The sequence below is a fragment of the Eulemur rufifrons genome, chromosome 6, assembly GCF_041146395.1.
Source record: "Eulemur rufifrons isolate Redbay chromosome 6, OSU_ERuf_1, whole genome shotgun sequence".
Taxonomy (NCBI): domain Eukaryota; kingdom Metazoa; phylum Chordata; class Mammalia; order Primates; family Lemuridae; genus Eulemur; species Eulemur rufifrons.
The window spans coordinates 77345853-77367605 of record NC_090988.1 but is presented as its reverse complement, the minus strand read 5'-3'; the positions used below and the strand labels follow the sequence as shown (position 1 = coordinate 77367605).

Genomic DNA, 21753 nt, shown 5'->3' with positions numbered 1-21753 from the left:
TGCTTGAGCCCAGGAGTTTGAGGTTGCTGTGAGCTAGGCTGATGCCACGGCACTCTAGCCTGGGCAACAGAGCAAGACTCTGTCTCAAAAAAAAAAAAAAAAAAAAATCTATTATAAATATGTTCAAGTAATTAAAGAAAAACATAATATAATGTGGAGATAAATGGAAACTAAAAATAGAACCAGTGGAACTTCTAGGCCTGAAAAATACAATATCTTAATTGTAAAAAAAATCACTAAATGTGTTTAATAGAAGGTTAGATATTAGAGGAGAAAGATCCATGAACTTCAAGACAGGGCAATGAAGCTATCCAAACAGAAGTAAAGAGAAGAAAAAGGAAAAGGCTGAAAAAAAAGACAAAGTGCCAGCAACTTGTGGGATAATATCAAGCAGTCTAATATGTGTATAATTGGAGCCCTGGAAAGACTGGGAACAAAGAAATATATTAATATTTGAAGAAATAATGGCCAAATTTTTTTCTGAGTTCATGAAAAGTAATCCACAGATCTAAGAAGCTCAATGAACCTCGAGCAGGAAGAAAACCTGACAAAAGAAAGAAAATGATAAAGAAAAAAGCTTAAACCAGAGTGAGGGGGGCACATTAAATACAGCGATGCCAATATAAGAGCGAAAAGTGACTTCTAGTCAGAAATGCAAGCCAGAAGGTAACAAATATCTTTAAAATGTGGGGGGAAACAGTATCTTTAAAGTGCTGAAAGAAAAAAATTGGTCATCTTAGAATTTTATACACAATGAAAATATTTTTCAAAAATGAAGGCAAAATAAAGACATTTTCGGTGAAACAAAAGATGAGACAATTTGTTTACAGCAGATCTATACTGTGAGAAATGTTAAGGATATTTTTCACTGAAAGAAAGTTATACCAGAAACAAATTTGGATAGGCACAATTATTTTAAATGGAAATGGAACATATACTGGGATAGATCATTTACTGTTCATTAAGCAAGTCACAATGCATTTAAAAAGATTAAAAATCATATAAAATGTTTCCTCACCACAAAGAAATTAAATTAGAAATAAGTAACAAAAGATATCAGGTCACTCTCCAGCTATATGGACATTAAGCAACACAACTCTAAATAATACATGACTGAAAGAAGAAATGTAAAGGGAAATTGAAATGAAAATGAATTCAACTTCTTAAATTTGTGGGATGAAGCTAAAGTAGTGCTTAGATAAAAACTAATATTACAAAAGGAGAAATGTTTAAAGTTAGTGATCTAAGGTTTTGCTTTAAGAAGCTAGAAAAAGACGAACAAATTTTACTCAAAGTTAGTTGGAGGATGGACATAATAAAGAATAGAAATTAGTGAAAAAACATGAACAGACAATGGAGAAAATCTGCAAAAATAGAAGTTGGATCTTTGAAACGATCAATAAAATTGACAAGACTCTGGCAGGCCTAACCAAGAAAAAAACACTCGTTACTATTTATCTGTAGTAAAAGAGAAACAATAACTACAGATATTGCAGTCATCAAAAAGATAATAAGGTAGTATATATATTATATAGATATAACATTTTGCCCATAAAACTGGCAATTTAGATGAAATGGAGGAATTCCTAGAAAGACATGAATTACCAAAACTGACAAAGAAGAAAATTAAAAATTTGAAAATCTCTATATCTATTAAAAAATTGAATTTATAATTATAAACTTCAAAAAAAAAAAAAAAAAAAACCTCCAGGTCCAAATGATTTCATTGGTGAATTCTATCAAACCTTAAAAGAAGAAGTAATATCAATTATATGCAAACCTTTTAGAAAATAGAGAAAGAAGGAAAACTTCCCCTTTCATTTGGTGAGACTAGCATAATAACATTACTAGGAAAGAAAAATATGATCAATAGCCTCCTGATTATGGATGCAAAATTCCTCCATAAAATATTAATGAATCAGGCCAGGTGGTACGGTAGCTCAGGCCTGTAATACCAGCACTTTGGTAGGCCAAGGTGGGAGGGTCACTTGAGGCCAGGAATTTGAGAACAGCCTGGGCAAGAGCAAGACCCCAGTCTCTATAAAAAATAGAAAAATTAGCCGGGGGTGGTGGTGCATACCTGTAGTCCCAGCTACTTGAGAGGCTGAGGCAGGGGGATCACTTGAGCCCAGGAGTTTGAGGTTGTAGTGAGCTATAATGATGCCACTGGACTCTATCTAGCCTGGGACACAGAGTGAGACTCTATCTCAAAACAAAACAAAACAAAACAAAACAAAACCAAAATTAACAAATCAAATCCAACAGTAACACATCAGGATCAAGTGGGTTTTATTCCAGGAATACAAAGTTAGTTTAATAATAAAAAATTAATCAATGTAGTTTACCATCTTAAGAAAATATAAGAAAAACTATATGTTCATTTCAATAGGTATAGAAAAAGAATTTGACAAAATTTAATACTCATTTATGGAAAAAAAGCAAACTTGGAATAGAAGGAAACTTTTTCAATCTGGCCAAGAATGTCTACTAAACACCAATTTAACTTCACAAACAATGATGAAAGACTGAACTGTTTTCCCCTAAGATCAGGACCAAGGAAAATATGTTCCCTCTTACCATTTCAGCTTACCATGCTATTTGAGGGTCCTACCCTGTGTAATAAGGCAAGAAAAAAGTAATAAAAAGGGAAGATGGTATGCTTGAACATCAAGATCCTGGGGATAGGGGAAGATATAGAAAGGGTGTGCTTGTTTTGTTTGTTCAGTGAGAGGGTTGGGGAGAAATTGTGTTGAAATAGCACTGTAATACCACTTTCCAAACTTGACATTGTGTGATATGAGAGAATAAAATCCCACCTCTTGCGAGGGCTCTGAGAAAATCAGTGAACTAAGGGGAAAGTCTGGTTTCTTTTAAGAGGTTGAAAATCTAGTCAAGTTTGTTGATCAGGGGAGTCCTTTTCAGAGTATACAATGGAAGGGTTTTAGATATGGATAAAGGAGGTGAGGCTAATTTATCCAGGAAGGGAAATATAGACATTTACGTGAACGATGATGCAGTATACCAGAGTAAGCAAACTTTTTCTGTAAAAGGCCAGATAGTAAATTTTTTTTTCCAGGCTACAAGCTCTCTGTAGTAAAAATTTCAATTCTACTTCTGTAGTACAAAAACAGCCATAGAAAATATGTAAATGATCAAGTGTGACTGTTTTCCAAGAAGACTTTATTTATGAGCACTTACATTTGAGTTTCATATAATTTTCACATATCACATAATGTTATTCTTCTTTTGATTTCTTTTTTAAGACATAAAAATGTGCAAATTTAGCCCATAGGCCATATAGAAACAGGCTGTGGGCCAGAATTGGCCATCAGGCTGTTGTGTGCTGACCCCTGCAGTAGAGGATCTTTTGAAGAGAGTGTGTGGGAGAGTGTAAATTGGGGATTATGCTTCTGGGCATTGACTCATAAAAACATGTTATAAGGTTTCAAGGTTCTCTGTCTTTGAGGAGGACTGACATTGTCAGGTCTGATGGCTTGTTGACCTGGCTCATGTGGCCTGTGGTGATATTGGCGTAAGCATACTCTTTCATCTGAACTGAGGTAGTGGCAACCCAGAGGTTGTAGACTATGTAACCATACCACTTAGGTGGTGGCCATTCCATGAGCTGCAAACTCTGTACGAGATGTGCCTGGAAGTGAAGGTGACTCCCAGAAGAGTAAACAGTAGATTAAACTGAAAAGATTGTGGAATATCTCTTCCCAGGTGCATGTCAAGAAGATTCTAGTTTTACAGCATAATGATTTTAAACTTTAGTATCGGAAGAGTTCTCTATAATTTAAGCTGTAAGGAATTAACAAAATGTGAGTTGTAAAAGTAATTATTTTAAACTTAACAGGTACAGTTTAGTAGAAATGCTATTTTAATTAACCTTAATATTAGAACAAGATGGCACCATTAAGTATTTTTCATTATGAATTATGTGAATGACCGTACAAGTAGAAGCCTCATTTCAGGGCTTTTGACAGAAACTTACATTGATACTAATTCATACCATTGATAGTTTACTCTGAGAAAATGATTACTAAAGAATGGTATTGCTTAAACACTGCAAGGATTTTTCATTCTGCAAGTAGGAAGGAATGAGTGTTGCTGATGTATTATTAATTTTTAGTATCTGATTTTCTAATGTAAGTTTTAAACACATTTAATTCTTAAAACTTGGCTTGCACAAACATTTTTAATGATGTTTTAGTTCAATGAAAAGAGTAATTTTTGACTTATAAAGTGGTGTTATTAGACAGATTTTTTAAAGACTCAGAGGCAGCAATGTTTGAAATAATTTTTAAAAATCATTGAAATATATGGCTGAGTCTGGTGGCTTACACCTGTAATCCCAGCACTTTGGGTGGCTGAGGCAGGAGGATCTCTTGGGGCCAGCAGTTCAAGACCAGCCTGGGCAATAAAGCAAGATCCCACCTCCAAAAAAATAGCCTGGCATGGTGCACGTGCCTGTAGTCCCAGCTAACTGGGAGGCTGAGGTGGAAGGATCCCTTGAGCCCAGGAGTTCAAGGCTGTAATGAGCTATGATTGCGCCACTGCACTTCCAGCCTGGAAGACAAAGTGAGACATTGTCTCAAAAAAAAAAAAAAAAAAAAAAAAAAAAAAAAATTATTGAACTTTTGGTTGAAGTAAATGGAACTATTTTCAAATAGTTCATATTTTTACTTAGTTTAATTGTTAAAGTGTAACTTTGGAGGCTATTTAGATATTTGAACTTTCGCTAGTAACTAGGCAATATAATTTGTACCAAAGGAATTCATTGTACTTATAAATACAGTAATAGCTTTATAATATTAAGAAATTGAGAACTGAATATAAAGAATGGAAAGGAAAAGAATGTGGGGAATGTAAAGAGGAGACTATATCTTGCTTAGGGTCTGTGGGACCAACTGTAGATTCTTAATAGTGTTCAGAGTTGATTGGCTAAGGAGGAATTTGTACTAAATTATCTCCCTTGAGTATTTCTGTCAGTGAGAGTGGTGGCGGGGGCAATAGTAAAAGCAGAATCTTTGGACAAAAAGTCACACGGAAGAAAATGACCAATATGAGGATTCTGCTAGTCAGAAACAAACTGTGTTAATTACTTGGAGTATCAAAAAAGAAAAACAAGGATGGATTTCTTGCCAATGTCAGTCAATGTGTTCCACTCTCCTTTTCTGTTTCAAGACACAGACAAAACTCATTTCTTCTCCTGCTACTTCTCTCTTATATTTTAAACACTGCTTTCCAAGCATCTTTAGTAAAGATGGGATGGTAGTCCTAGTGCAATAGTCACTAAAGAAACTGATCCAAGGGAGTGGAAGGAAGGCAGAGAGAGAAACATTTAGAGAGTCACAAGGATTATTATCTTATTATCTTACACATGGGCAAAAAGGCTGGAGAAAGGTAGGAACAGTGATATTAGAGCAGCCATTTCAAGTTAGGGAGCATTATGTCTGTATTGTGATGACACATGCATGGCATTGGTCAGGAAGTGAAGTCTTGCATTTACACACTCCAAATAGGCAGAGTAGAGGTCCATGGATTTGCTCCACATGACAGTGTTTACAGTCACTTGTAAAGTACATTGAGAGTAAGTACTGTGTTATTTAACTAGGTAAAACATTGATGTTGTGAATGATCTTTTCCTCACAAATTAGAGAGTACAAGATTATTCCCATAATGTTATTAATAATGAACAGATATGCTTTCTTGATTTTGAGAAAAACAGCAGCAATACATAGTTTCTGGAGAATTGCCCGATACTCTGAATTGCAGCTAGTGTGCAGAAGACCCATACAACCCTGTGAATACCCATGGAAGTATGGCACATGGGAACATTATTAGTCATGGATAGGAGTAAAGACTGAGAACCTCTGGTTTATATAGCCTAATAAAGTCCAATTTGTTAAATTAAATTTGTCAGTTAAATATTTGCCTTTAAAATTCAACACATCTTTTGATACAGCAAGTAGATAAACGAAATCAGTCACAGTGTTTCAAAGTTGTTCTCCAGACTGAAAGTACAACTGTGCCTCTGTATAAACACTAAACTCTTTAAAATATGTCCATTGTCACAAGACAAATGAACTGGTTGAGCTAGCACGAGGATTATGGGCTCCAATTATAAAGTAGAGACAGAAGTAGACAAAAATGGAGATGGGGTAATATCAGCAATTGAAAGATGGTTTAAGTAATCGAAAGATGTTCTTTTTACTATATTGATAATCATATGATTAAAATTGTCCTTCAGTAGTAGTTCTGGTTTCAGAAAGCAGTATTATAGCTATGAGTAGTAAAAATGGGTGACAGAGTACTTTCAACTTGGATTTGGCATATATTTTTTAATTTTAGATGAATATAGTGAGTTTCATGTTTTGGGAATCACTTTTGAAAACCCAGTAACACCTGCCTCAGATTACCTGAGACTTCCCCAACCCCCTCTGTTCCTTCTATTTTCCTCATTTCTCAAGTAAAACTTTCTTTCCAACCCATGCATGTTTAAGTCTTCCCTGAAGTTGGAAAGATTGTCACAGTGGGTTCAAAGGGATACATGTAAAATAACAAGAACAGGTCAAGATATAAAAATATTGAAAAAAGAGCATATTAGAAACCATTAATGGTAAAGTCATTGAGCCTCAGTACTCATGGAAAACCTTGAAATGTGATTATTAGGTCCAGTTTTTAGTTATTAAGGTGGACAGTGATCAGACTATATTTACAATTTTTTTAAGGATATTTGGAAAGAATTTAAAAGCTAAAAAAAGTACCTTAAAATCGAATTTTAAAAAGTAATATCCTTCCATTGTAAAATAAATGGAAAATATACAAAGAAGCAAGAATAATATAAAACTCTCAGAGTTCTAAAATTCTACCACTTATTAAAGAATGGATAATCACTATTTAATTTTCTTTCTTTCTTTCTCTCTTTCTTGTCAATACTTGCGTGTGTGTGTGTGTGTGTGTGTGTGTGTGTTTTAAAGTACAGTTGGGATCCAACACTTTTAACTGCTTTTGCATTTCATATATTAGAAACATTTTATAAGTTATCAAGTTTTATTTTACAATATAATTTTAATACCTATATAGTAGAGAAAGGACTTTAAATGTATATTCAATTTAACCAGAGCTTACCAGAATAAATTATTTTTCCTGTGTAGGTTTTAGATGCTTGTACAATGAGAATGAATCTAAATTCGCCAGCCAGATATCTTTATGATTCGTATGGCAGAAAAATTGAAGATATTTCAAAAGGTAAGTGGCCAATATTTTGTAAACCGCATAACATTTTGAAAGACCTTTATATAATTTTGTTTTTACTTTAAACATTTGAAAGGAAAAAGATATAATAAAGTGGAGTTTAATTATAATATGGATATATATGGTATTCTTATACAAATGGAAATCCCGGAAGGGCATTAAGGTTTTAGGAATCTTTTATTTTAGCATAAGTTTGGATTTTTTAAAAAAATTGATGGGCATTTTAATCTTAGGAAACCATAAAAAATACAAGTAATTAATACATTTTTGTAATTTAACATTTCTTTTTCTTTTTTTTGAGTTTTTGTTTTTATTTTATTCTAATAGATTTAGGGGTACAAATTGTTTTTGGTTACATGAATGCATTGTATAGTGGTGAAGTCTGGGCTTTTAGTGTACCCATCACCCAAATAATGTGCATTGTACCCAATAGATAATTTTCATCTCTCATTCCTGTCTCACCCTCCCCACTTTTGAGTCTCCAATATCCATTATACCACTCTGTATGCCTCTGTGTACCCATAGCTTAGCTGCCACTTATAAGTGACAACATGTAGTATTTCATTTTTTGTTCCAGAGTTACTTAGGGTAATGGCATCCAGTTCCATCCAAGTTACTGCAAAAAACATAATTTAATTCTTTTTTACAGCTGAGTAGTATTCCATATACCACATTTTCTTTATCTACTCATTGGTTAGTAGGCACTTAGGCTGATTCCATGTCTTTGCAATTGTGAATTGTGCTGCAATAAACATATGAGTGCATGTGTCTTTTTGGTATAATGACTTCTTTTCCTTCAGGTAGATACACGGTAGTGAGATAGCTGGATCAAATGGTGGGTCTACTTTTAGTTCTCTGAGAAATCTACACTGTTTTCCATAGAGGTTGTACTCATTTGCATTCCTACCAACAGTATATAAGGATCCCCTTTTCACTGCATCCATGTCAACATCAATTTTTTTCTGACTTTTTAATAATGGCCATTCTTATTGCAGTAAGATGGTATCTCACTGTAGTTTTAATTTTAACAGTTAATTTATATAGGATACAGCTTTCTAAAGAGAAAAATGAAAAATTATGCTACTGTATGATCAGATAGAGATTTTAAAAATGTTTTTATCAACTTCTGGAGGTTATTCAAAAGTTAAGAAATGTCACAAATATATCACACTAGATATAGATCAATTTGGAACCACTAGGAAGAACTCTAACAACCCCTTACTCTACTAAATTACTAATTTCATGGTGTAAATGCTCCTACCATGGCTGATCTCAAGCTACCATTGAATGCAGAGTTGTAGTGGGGGAATGTTTTAAGTCACTGAAAGCAGAGTTTAGGGAAGAGATGAGAACAATTAGCTTTCATGGACCAGTAGGAACTGGCTCCAGCACGTCATTGTCCCTCCAAGTATACATCCTTTATCATGGAATTGTCAGTATTGGAATTAATTTGACAATATAGAAATTCACATACGAGGTCCTTGCTTTATCAATTCTGCTAGTACATAGTACTTATTCTGGGCCAGGCACTATTCTAAACTCATCACAAATATTAACTCATTTAGTTCTCAGAGAAATCATATTAATTGCTTAGAAACTATGTTAATTACTTAGAGCATTAGAAAAAGAAAACAAGGATGATTTTCATGCTAATGTCAGTCAATATGTTCCACTCTCTTTTTTGTCTCAAGCCACAGATGAAACTCCAGTTTCTTCTTCTGATACTTCTCTCTCCTATTTTGGACTTTGCTTTTCAAGCATCTTTAGTAGAGGATTCAGTTCCTATTTACTGCAGGAACTGAGACACACAAAAGTTAGGTAATTTGTTCAAGGTCACACAACTAGCAAGTGGTAGAGTTAGGATTCAAACCCAGGCAGTCTAGCTCCAGGATCAGCACTTTTAACCATTGTACTTTGTGTTCTCTCTCTCTCTCTCTCTCTCTCTTTCTCTCTCTCTCTCTCTCTCCCTCTCTCCCCCACCCCCTCATCTATCACAGCACTGTATTTGTTTTCCTAATACATTCAATATAGGCTATAATTATTTTATTACTTTGTTACTCTTTGTGCGTGTGCACCTCTCCTACCAAACTACAAACTTCTGGGAACAGGGACCATAATACACTCAATAAATAATACTTGGATGTGTGAAGTAATTTTATATCACTCTCCCACACGATCTGTCTTTTGACCAGAATGTAACATACATGAGGGCAAGAACAGAGACTATCTTTGTTGTAATACCAGTAATTAGCACAGTACCTGGGATATAATTGGCACTCATAATAGCTTGAATGAATTAAACTGTCTACTCTTAGACATTCAGTTGCTTCCAATGTTACACTATTAAAATGAGCTCATGTTCAGACAAAAAATGTTATGAAATGTGCTTTAAAACAATTTCATTGTATATCTTTAAAAAGATGAGATATCCATCTAATATCTCTAAAGGTTCTGTTTTGTTAGTACCTGAGAACAAAAATACCACGAATTCCACATTTGTGAATTTAAATGTGCTATTAGGATGATCCTATCACTTCATCTAAACTTTAACTCCATGTTTGAGGAGGGCCAAGATAGTAAATAACATGCCTTTAGCTGTAAGACTAGGTTCAGACAACCAGTGATTTTGGGGTGTGGCTACACTATATGCTTCAATTTTTTTCTCAGTTGTTTCTCTTGTACTGTATAAAAGCAGACTCTTTCCTTGATTTATCATACTTACTTAATACTTATTGAATGATAACTGTGACATTTTGATACTTATGGTTTATAACTCAATTTTTTTTTGGCTAAGTATTCTAATATGTGTATGCATATTTAGAAAGTGTATTTTTCTTGTCATTTTTAATGTTTTTATTAGATATGATAATTATTTGTCATTTTAGTAAGAGTTTCTTTCTGACGATTTCAAAGCTCCTATAGATGCCCACCCATTATCTAGAAGGGTTAGATAAAGTTATTTGCCTGTAAAGCATATGTAACGCAAGTAGTCCTTCCTTTTGGTCTTTTTTCGGGGGCAGTAAGAATATTATTCTTAAAGTTGATTTCTTCCTTTCTTGCATTTTTGTCTCCTCTTTCATTGCACTAGATAACATTTTCCTTATGATCAACAATATTTTATAATTATTCTTAAATTTGCATTAATAAAAAATAATCAACACATTTTCTTAAGACCCTATCTAGCCTTGAATTATTTCTAGGTCACCTGGAATGAAAAAATTATATTTGAGTAAACTGGTAGAATTGAAACTCTAAGGAACCTTGATTAAGATGAAAGATTTATATTTAGAAAGTTGATTTTCCCCCCTCCCAAATGTGGTATAACAGAATTACTTATCAAAACAGAAGATCACTGACTCTGAGGCATACTTCATGGATGCCAGAGGCATTTGGATTCATGCCTCATGCTTCACATGTCCCAGAAATGTGTTATTATCCCATTTTAATGCATGCCTTGCCCTGTGTTTTTGCATACTTATAAAAGCATATGCCAACTGAAATTAGCCTATGCAACTACTAACCTGTGGAAGCATTATAAGTTCACTGGACTTAAAATACTTAAAGAAGCTAATCCTTTTGGAGGAACTTCCAGTCTGTAGCACCCTAGTCACTTAACATTAGGTTTTTAAATTTCTTTTTTCTTTGTTATCACAATTTTGTGCATCAAATGATTGAGATCCCTAAATTTTTATGTTTGATGGTCTTCCTTCTGAACCTCAACTTAGGAAAGGTCAAGTGTTATGTGAAGGCTATCTTTTAATTTAAATAAATCAACACTGATACTCTTTTGATTTGATGGATGACTCTCTTTTTTTGCTTGCTTTGAATCAGGTAAGAAAAAGTCATTTAATAATATCTAATGTTAAGATCATGGAAATTAATTTATATTTATAAGCATAGATTAGAAGTGCAATTGTACCAAGGACTAAAAGCAACAAATACACAAAGTAAAAATTTTTGTCCTATCTGTTGCTTCTTTTTTGGCATTAGATATGCTTTCAGATTTTCCTCCTGTCCTATGAGAAATGAGCACATTGACATGACATTAAACTACTTTTGCTTTGAAGAGTCTAGTAAAACCTTTGAAAAATCCATCAGGTTTAGATTTCTAAACCATAAAAGATTTTAATAAGGAAATTTATGTTGGTTCACATGGAAAAGTTCTTTTGTTATGACTCCTATATAGAGCTATCCTTTCTATAGTAGAAGGGAGTATACCTACTTTGTGTAGATACCATATTCCTGAGATGGTCACATGCTAGTACATAATAGAGCTATTTCTTGGTATCTGTGGAGGATTGGTTACAGGACCCTCCATATGAAAATCCATTAATGCTCAAGTGCCTTATATAAAATGGAGTAATATTTGCATACAATCTATGTATATCCTCATGTGTACTTTAAATCATCTCTAGATTACTTAAAATACCTAATACAATGTAAATGCTATGTAAAGAGTTGTTACAGTGTATTGTTTTTAAAATTTTCATTATTTTTATTATCGTGTTATTTTTTATTTTTTGAATATTTTCCATCTGAGCTTGTTTGAATGTAGGGATGTGGGACCTGCAGATAGAGAGGGCTGACTGTATGCTTGAAAAATGCATTCTGCAAAATCACGACCACCAAAATAATAGCTATGGGAAAAATAAGGTTGAGGAAGACCATTCAAAATCACCTTTAAAACCACAACACTAGCTAAAATAGCAATTAACTTAGCAGATAATGTAAACAGCCTGGACAAGCATCTTAGAGTCCTGCTTCAGAGGATGTTAAAGCTGCACAAAAACAATAGAGTGTGAGACAATGCAGATAGAAGTGAAGTGGAAGTTTGAGGCAGTAGGGCTTCTTTTAAGAATGACACAGGAGGAAATAAAACTCCCACAGTCAGAGAGTCATGTAAGGCCAGGGTGCACCTTTTTGGGATGAGAACTCCAGTACAGCAGCCAAGCGAAAGGATAGAATTTTATTTTTTTGTCCTTTCCTGCTAAAGGATAGAATTTTATTCCTACTCTTTTGGTTTCTTTTGCTTGGGAAAAAGCACATACTCACCAACCAAACTTCCATATCATTTTGACATCATTCCCCTATTCACTAATCATATATGAGCTACTTGATGTTATAGAAGCATTTAACAGTAGCAGACAGAGGTCAATAGTGTCCAATTTTGAGGCAGTTGTTTGATAACACTCCCATTCATCCTAAAATCTCACAAATTTGATGTCTAAATTTCTTTGTCTTAATTATTGCATTACGGTGAACCAGAGGAGTCACTCACCCTCTTGAGGGAAGAAGAGATCCTCAGTCTCTTAGGACCTTTATGAGGCTGCTAGTCCAATAACCATACTCTGCTCCTTTGTGGATCCTTCCTAGATAAGAGTGAGTAGTATTATATTTATCCCAGTGGTTCTGAAATGAGTTAGAATAGTACATTAATTAAATTGACTCCAAAGCCATTCTGTGACACACCTAATGTTCACTTCCTGTTCCATTTCCCACCACAAGTTATGCCCAGTAAAACTGTCCAAAATAGCTACATATTTTCTGACATGTTCTTTAGAAATTCTACAATGAGATTAAGTACAGAATTAACATATTTCAATCATAAAATTCCAGTAACATATAGATGCCCCAAATTTGAATGTTGACCCTTGCCCATTATCAACTTTTGTGGAGAAATTAAAATTCAACGAATAAAATTCCAAAAAAATTAAAATCCAGAATTAAGTCCACACAGAAATGAATTTCAAAATCAATTTATCTTACCTTTGTGAGTTAAAATTCAATCAAAGTTCAAACTCCTCAAGTTTAAGTGCAAAGAAATTAAAGTCCTACTTTTTATTCTTCCCAGTGTCAGCCAGATGGCTTCTGGATGCCTGAATTGAGCTGGGATGTCTCCAGCAGTTACCGTCTGGGCTCCTGGAGTGGGTGTCATCCCGCAGGACCTCAGAAGTTGAATTATGTCTATGCCAACATTTTCATGTGCCTTGCTTCCAACCAAACAAAATGATTATCAAACATCAACACCACACCCAGCACATTCAGAACAGTAGCCAGTCCAAGTAAATGTGTCTATTTCATGCAAAATAATGTTTCCAGGACCCTATGTTTGGCATACTCTAGACCCACATGACTGACTGTTTCCAAAGACCACAGCAGAGACTATGTGAAGGAAGGTGGGGAAGAGAAAATGTTCTTCATATTAGTATTTTCAAGATGCCAGTCAGTCTATGCTGTTGACCAGGGTCTATGACCTGTGATATAACTTGCTGAGAAGCAATCTCCCACCAAGGCATTAGTTATGGTATCATGTATTTACAGTATCTTGATGGAAAAATTGACCAGTGCACACTGTCTCCTGTTTCAAAGAGACTGCCTAAAACGTTGGTTAAGTGCTCTGATTTTGGAACCAGAATTCAAATTCCAGTTATGCCACTTAATGTATGACCTTAGTCAGGTTATTTGTCTTCTTGGAGAGTCAGTTTCCTTAACTGTAAAATAGAAATTATATTATTTACCTTAATAGGTTGTTGTAAGGATTAAATTAAATTTAGAGTCCTTAGAGCAAGTATCTGACACTTGGTAAACATTTTATAAAATTAAATATCATCATTATTACTGTTAATATTATTCTCAAAGAGAGTTCTAAAAGAGTTCCATTCCTGCAACATTTGGAAATTTGCATTGGTGGCAGCACCATCAAAAAGACTTATTTGAAGTATCATTTTTTCCTTTTTAAAGTATTCCAGACATCTTAATGTTCTTGATTTTTCCTGAGTCTGTGCTTCTGAATCCCGTGCAGAGCCGAGGGTGGTCACTGTCTAGTGGTATAGCATCCACCTTGTTTTAGGAGTGGCGTTTTCAATCCTGGATCACAGTGGCTGCTGTAAGAGCCTCTACTTATGGAATTATTTAAGCCTAAGAAACCTACTTCAGGGGACAGCTTCCCCCTCATCTCCACATTAGTTCCAATTGTAGAGAACTTTTTGTGGATTTCCAAGCTGAAGCAGCTATTCATGTTTCTGAGGCTCATGTACATAAGACCCCAGTGAGGACCAACACTACTGCCATTTCCTTCTGAAGACATGGTCTTTCCGCAGGGTTTGAATGCTCCTGGTCTTGAGTTAATGTCTCTCTGGCACTTCTTCTTCTGCAGTATTCAATATTTCCCTCTGGGGTTTGCCTCTACTGTTATACCTGTTTCTTTCAGAAAAGTTCCCTTTTCTAAGATGCTTGGGGTTAGCATTGTTTGCCATGGTTGAGTACCTTCTTTCTTTTATTTTCCCTTTGCTTTCTGGTCCATACTTGTATTTTTCTAATATATGTCTCTAGATATTTTTCTTGCAGAGTCTCTCATAGTAAGATATGTGAAGTCAATAAATTATAAGTTTGTCAGTAGCATCTCTTGTTCAAACCAGTCTTATCTATTTTCACTTCTCTGAGTTAAATAATCCTACTCAGGATGCACTCCCCCACAGTCTAACATCTAATTCAGATCTGGAGTCCTTGATCTATTATTGTTCTGCATGGATTCCCTGTAATATAATTTCATCTTGCCTTTGCCTTTCCTTAATTTTAGGCCCATAATTTTAGAGATCATCTACTACTTTTTTTTAAGTATTTTATGCTGATCTTCTTCTCTAATTTGTCCAGATTTTATGTACATTCTTTGTGTAATTGTCCTTTCCTCAAAAGAGATTCCCCTATTGCTTACTACAAATTTATTTATAATGTGAATACCAATTCTTCAAATTATTTAGGATTCTGTCTCCTCTGAGGGATTGTTTTAAGTCTGCTCTCCAAGATCTTATTTTTATTCGTCTGTTAGGTTTCACTGGGCCCCAGTTACTGTTTCTGATTTTGTAACAGATAAAATATTTTCCCCTTTTATATATTAACCTCTTTAAGAGTAGTTAGACTTGAATTTACCTCCTACACCTTGCCTTCAGGATCTCAGTTTCTCTTTTTCATATCTGTTAAATATGTATGCTTGGGTCAGATGTTAACCTTTACTCTAAGGGAACCTCTTTCCTCTTCCAGCTAAGTCAGCTTGTCTTCTATTATTTTGTTTTCTTGCACAACACAGTTCTATTTTGATTATAATAATGATGCATATTTTCAAACAATTTTACTTTTTCCTTGATTCCTTTAGCAAATCTGGGTTCCTAGGTTTATAATACTTTTTCAAGTAGTTTCTGTACCTTAACTGAAGAAGACAGAGTGTTCCTTTTGCAATAAATCTATCATCTTTCTTTAGATGAAACCATAATTTGGGTTTATGAAATTTAGAACCAGGGTTAAAATTTATGTGATAAACAAATTTAGAGCTAATTTGGGTTGGTGGAGTTTACTTTAAAAGCTTGTGAACAAGCCACATGAATCTAAGGTTAAGCTTATGCACATTTTCATTTTTGGCCCAAAATACAGTTTAAAATAATGTAAGGAAGAATAGAATTGAAGGCAGTAGATCTAATGCTCCCTATCTAGGCCTGGTACTAAGAATTTAAAGATAGAACCTCACTGTAGCACATGTAGAACTCAGCTGCCATTATAGTTTTAAGTGCTGTCCTACAGATTTGCCTTCAAAACACACAAAAAACCAGCAAATACTGTTCCACCTTCAAATGCCTAAAATGATCTAATCCCAACTTCAGACTTGCCTGAAATTTCAGGTGACGTTCACTGAATGGTTAAAGAATAAGTAGCGGCAGCCTGCACAATAGGGCAGGTGTGACCAGCTGGCATCCTGAGCCCTCCACAGCCCACCTGATATACTAAAGGTATTCCTGCCCCAAGCTGACATGTTTTGAAGGTCAAAGCTATTAGAAAATAATCACAGCTGCATTTATTTGCTATGACCCATTAAGCTCAATTTCTACGTGGTCTTGCTTATTTAAAATTTAAGTTCAGTCTCTCTATTCTCTATGTACAGGCCCTTCAGTAGAAATACAACTACAGAGCTGTAGATTTAACTACATAGCCCAATATAAGCTCTTAGACATCACTGAGGTTAAAAGGCAAATGAACAACAAACAGACAAAACCACAAACCCTATATAGCCCTTGCATATTAAAGCCCCATCAAACATGAAGCCACCTAGTCAAGGCTTATTCATAAGTCCCAGTCATTTTTGTTATTTGCTCTTCAAAATCACTTCTATATTTCTCAGGATTCCAGTCTAACTTGTCCTGTAAATATAGACTTTGCTGAGTTTTGTGAGATATTTTAGTGAATTATCGAACCTGACAAGGTAGTGAGGAACCAGAATTTTTAGCCAGCTAGTCAAAAGTGAGGGTGGCCTGGTGACCCCCAAACATGTAGCTATAATGAGGGCAATCTTGTGGAGGACTATGCCCTTAACCTTGTAAACTCCTTGCATTGGACTTGCACTTCCTGATTTCAAAACTTACTACAAGTAAAACTACAGTAATTAAAACAGTGTGGTTCTGGCATAAGGATAGGCAGGCATATAAACCAGGGGAGTGGAACTGAGAGTCCTGAAATAAATCAATGCATCTATGGCCAATTCACTTTCAACAAAGGTGTCAAGACCATTCACTGGAGAAATAGTCTCTTCAACAAATAGGGCTGTCACAACTGGATATCCACATGCAAAAGACTGAAGTTGGACCCTTACTTCACATTACATACAAAAATTAACTCTAAATAGATCAACAATATAAACATAAGAGCTAAAACCATAAAACTCTTAGAAGAAAACATAGAAGCAAATCTGAATGACCTTGGATTTGCAGTTGATTCTTAGACATAATGCCAAAAGCATGAGCAATAAAAGAAAAAAACTAAGTAAATTGGACTTTATCAAATTTAAAAATTTTTGTACATCAAGGAACATTATCAAGAAAGTGAAAAGACAACCTAACAGAATGGGAGAAAACATTTGCAAATCGTATATCTGATAAATGTTTCATATCCAGAATATATAAAGAACTCTTATGCTCTAACTGGGGCCACTTACCCCCTCCCCCTGTGCAGGCGGCCCTTTTAACTGGGAGCAACATGGCAGTGACCCAGCCTGGGACCCTGCTGCCAGGGTGGGCTATTTTCCAGGTGTTTTGCGATGACTTGGGCCTCCCCTTACACCAAGACTGAAATGTCCTGGGGCGGGGGTGGGGGTTGCATTGACAGGGTTTAAAAAAAAAAGAACTCTTATGCTCAGGAAGAAAAAGACAAAAAACTCGATTAAAAAATAGGCGAAGGACTTGAATAGACATTTTTTTGTAAAAGATATACAAATGGCAACATCCTTAGTCATTAGGGAAATGCAAATCAAAACCACAATGAAGTAGCATTTCACACATACTGGGATGGGTATAATAAACACACATACACACACACACACACACACACACAAAATAACAAATGTTGGTGAGGAAGTGGAGAAATTGGAATCCTCATACATTGCTTGTGGAAATGAAAAATGCTGCAGCCACTTAGGAGAACAATTTGGCAGTTCTTCCAAAAGATAAATAGAATTACCATATGGCCCTGCAATTCTACTTCTAAGTGTACATGCAAGGCTCTGCAATTCCACTTCTCAATATTTACACCTAAGAATTAAAAATAGGTACTCACATTTTTAATTTTTACAGTTTTATAGTTTAACGTGTAATATATATAATAGCCTATATATATATATTATAACAGTACTATACATGATAGCTAAAAAGTGGAAGCCAAATGTCTGTGAATGGATGATTATAGAAACAAATTGTGCTATAAACATAGGATAGAATGTTATTCAGCCATGAGAAGGAATGAAGTACTGATAATGCTACACTGTGGATGAACTTGGAAATATTATGCTTACTGAAAGAAGCCAGACACAAAAGGTAACACTTTGTATGATTCCATTTATTTGAAACATTCAGAATGAATGAATGTATAGAGACAGAATGCAGATTGGTGTTTGCCAGGGGCTGGGGGAATAGGGATCTGGGGAGAGACTGCTTAATGTGTTAAGTGGTTTTATACATTAAAATGGGAATGTTTTGGAACTATGTAGAGGTGGTGGTTGCACATTTTGAATCTACTAAATGCCACTGAGTTGTTCACTTTAAAATGGTTGATTTTATGTTATGTGAATTTCATCTTAATAAATTATTTAAAAAATAAAAGACAAGTAGAGCAGAACTGATTTGCCCTAGTTGTCACAGCCAAGGTCACCCTAGCTCAGTTGACAGCCAGTTGATTCCAAGACATGTGAGCAAGTCCACCCAAGACCAGCAGAATCACTAGGCTAATTTGCAGACTCATGGACTAAATACATGCTTATTGTTTTATGCCAATGAGTTTCTAGGTAGTTGTTGGGCAGCATTACTGTGGCCATAGATACCAAATACAGTTCGCTATTTGTACTTCACAAATATTGTCACATATTCTTTTTTCACTGGTTAGGCAGCTAAACTCTATTCCTAAATCTTAATGCTTTGTATTACCAAAAAGTAATCTCCCTAAAATATCCTTTAATTTTTATTTTTGCTCAAAACTTTACATATCAGTACAATCTCCACACTCTGTATCTTGACACTCAAGAACCTTCATTATGTGATCTTGCCCAGTCCATCCAATCACTCTCAACTCACAACTACTCAACATGGGCCTTTTAGTGTAGCTAGGTAAGTCCTTTCCATGTTCCAGACAGTACAGTGACTTGTTTGGTGCCCAGATTTCTTACCTTTGTTTATGCCATTTTATGTCCATTTGGAATAATCTTCCTATCCTCCATCTATTCAAAGTTCGGTGATTTGTATGTCAGGATATATTATATTATTGGTAACATGTGAATCCAAAACTTTCAGTGTAGTATTTTGCTATAGAATTCTCAGTGCCTTATACAAAGGTATTCTTTTTCACGCATGCTACATGTCTTTGTGGGTTGACTATAGCTGCGCTAGTATATGTCAAAGCAAGTCACATGCCATCTCCTTAATTCAACAGTGGGAGGATATATAACCCTTTCATGGGAAAAGCATTGCAAGTTACATGGCTAAGTCTTATTGAATAAGGTAGAAAGTATAATTTTCCTTTAGAAAGGGGCAGCAAATATTTTGAATAATAATGAAATACACTACATTATCTCTTATCCAAAATCTGTGTTAGTTATATATTGCTGTGTAACAAATTACCCCCAAATTCAGCAGCTTAAACCAACAAACATGTATTATTTCTGAAGTTTTGTGGGTCAGGAATTCAGGCATGGCTTAGCTGGGCTCTCCAACTCTGTGTTCTCACAAGGCTTTATTGAGGTATCAGCCTGCAAAGTTTTAAAATATTATTTAAATCTTACTTTATTTTGTTTACTAATTCTGCCTTTTCATAACTTCACTTGATTCTTTCTGTACCATATGCCATAAAATTTGCTTATATAGTATTTCTGTTTTGCATATGGTACTTATTTCCAAAGAGAGATTTTTGTCTTATACGTTTAAAAAACCTCCAAAAGGCTTCTAGTATCTGTCATGGAACTGGGCATATAGTAGATCCTCAAAAGATTAATGTTCAAATAAACAACTTTTAAGCATTGTCTTTATGTTATAGTTCCTAAAACATAGTAAGAGATGAAAATACTTTTAAATGAGTGAATTAGTTAAAATTCCAAACAATTCTTTGTTGAATTAAATTTGCAATGAATTACTCACTATTAACTACATTTTGTTGGTAGTTCTCACTGATACTAATGATTCAGTGATCACTCATTAGTATTTTGCTATATTCCATAGAACTTTAAAGGGTAGAAGATTATCATTTATTGATGTGTAATGCAGTATACAAACAAATGATAATGCCTGTCTTATCTGATACCTGTTTCAGAATAGTGTTGTTGATTGATTTACTTTTGATCTCAGCATCAGAAGGATCTTTGGTGATCAACAAAATCTCACTTTGTTTATGAATCTACTTTAAATGGTCTGCAATATGTGTCCATCCAGTCACTGCTTGTCCCACTTCTGATAGCTATAATTTCTTTTTTAAAAAATCTGTTTTGTAGCTAACTGAAATCTATTCTTTTAAACATTTATGATTGGCACTGAAATTAATTTCTAGTCTATGGCTTCCTTTTATATATTTGAATGTTTATCATTTAAATCTTTTCCAAGTTAAATATCCCCACTTTCTCCAAATATTTATCTGGACCCTCATCACCCTGATCAGTCTTCTCTGTTCTTTCTAGTTCTTTCAGTATTCCTCTTTGTGGAGCTCTAAATTATACAAAATTTTCCAGGTCAATCAATGATGAGTAGAGCTCTACCTCGTATTTTTGTTTCAGGTCATTATGTAACCTACAATTGCATTATGATTCCTATCAGACACATCATATCATTGACCTATATTGGACTTCTATTAATAGTCAAATAAAGCCCCTATTTTTTTTTTTAATTTGCTATTAAGCTACTTCTCCCTTATCCTGCACTTGTGCTGTTGACTGTTTAGATGGGAGAACAGAACTTTATGCATTGATTCCTACTAAATTTCTACTTCTAAGCTTTTTATTTAGTAGTTTAGCTTGTCAAGATCTTTCAGATATTTAATCTGTCACCCAGGGATTAATAGTTTCTCCCCTCTTTGTTTTCAGCTGTAAATTTGTTATGAATACCAATTTTATCCTGTGTAAGTTATTGATAAAAATGTTGACTAGGCCATGGTTAGGGACAGACATTGTTAGCATGCTAATAGATTCCTTATGTCAGATTATATTAATCCTCCATGGATTGTTCATTTTGTTATGAGTCTACAAGTTCACTTATCTCCAACTTAAACACAAGTCTTTTAATTACATTACTCTACTAACACTATTTTAAAAAATGATTTTAGTCTGTCATAATTTGTATACTGAACCAATGCTTAAATCTTTATCATGGCCTGAATAGCCTTCATGATTTTCCCTTCCTACTCAAATTCTCTTATCTTTACTTAGTATTAATGGCCCCTTCCACTGTGCACTCAAGTCACTTTGTTTCTGTTCCTCAAACACTTCTTCATGCCCCAGTACCTTATCATCTGTTTCCTCTGCTTGGAATCTCTTACCCTGTATCTTCCCTGCAAGCTATTGCCTATTCATTTTAAGGTCTTACTTTAAATACTGCTTCTGGGAAACCTTCCTGATATTGTCTTTCTCCTATTCCCCTTTCCTCTCTTGTCTAATATGGTGTATTTGCTAGGGTTCCCCATAGAAGTGGAACCTGTTTATAATTTCTCTGTCTCTCTCTGTCCCACTCTTTTTCTGTCTCTCTTTTAATTTATTTTAAGGAATTGGTTCATGTGCTTATGGAGGCTGAGAAGTCCCAAGCTCTGCAGTTGGCTAGTTTGAGATTCAGGAGAACCTATGTATAGTTACAGTCCAAGTTACTCAGCTTTTTTGTTCTATTTAGGTCTTTGCTTGATTGAATGAGATCCATGCACATTAGGAAGGGTAATCTGTTTTACTCAGTCTACTGATTCAAATGTTTATCTCATCCAGAAACACCCTCA

At 34.7% G+C, this 21753-nt stretch overlaps 1 protein-coding gene across 2 annotated transcripts in view; it reads left to right on the top strand.

Annotated features, from left to right (window-relative positions):
• Window positions 1-21753, top strand: part of DCDC1 (doublecortin domain containing 1) — a 376416-nt gene that overhangs the window by 41440 nt on the left and 313223 nt on the right. For both annotated transcript variants that reach the window (XM_069469763.1, XM_069469762.1), the window contains exon 6: window positions 7161-7254. In XM_069469763.1, coding sequence (XP_069325864.1) covers window positions 7161-7254 — 94 coding nt within the window. The remainder of the gene's footprint in view (window positions 1-7160; window positions 7255-21753) is intronic.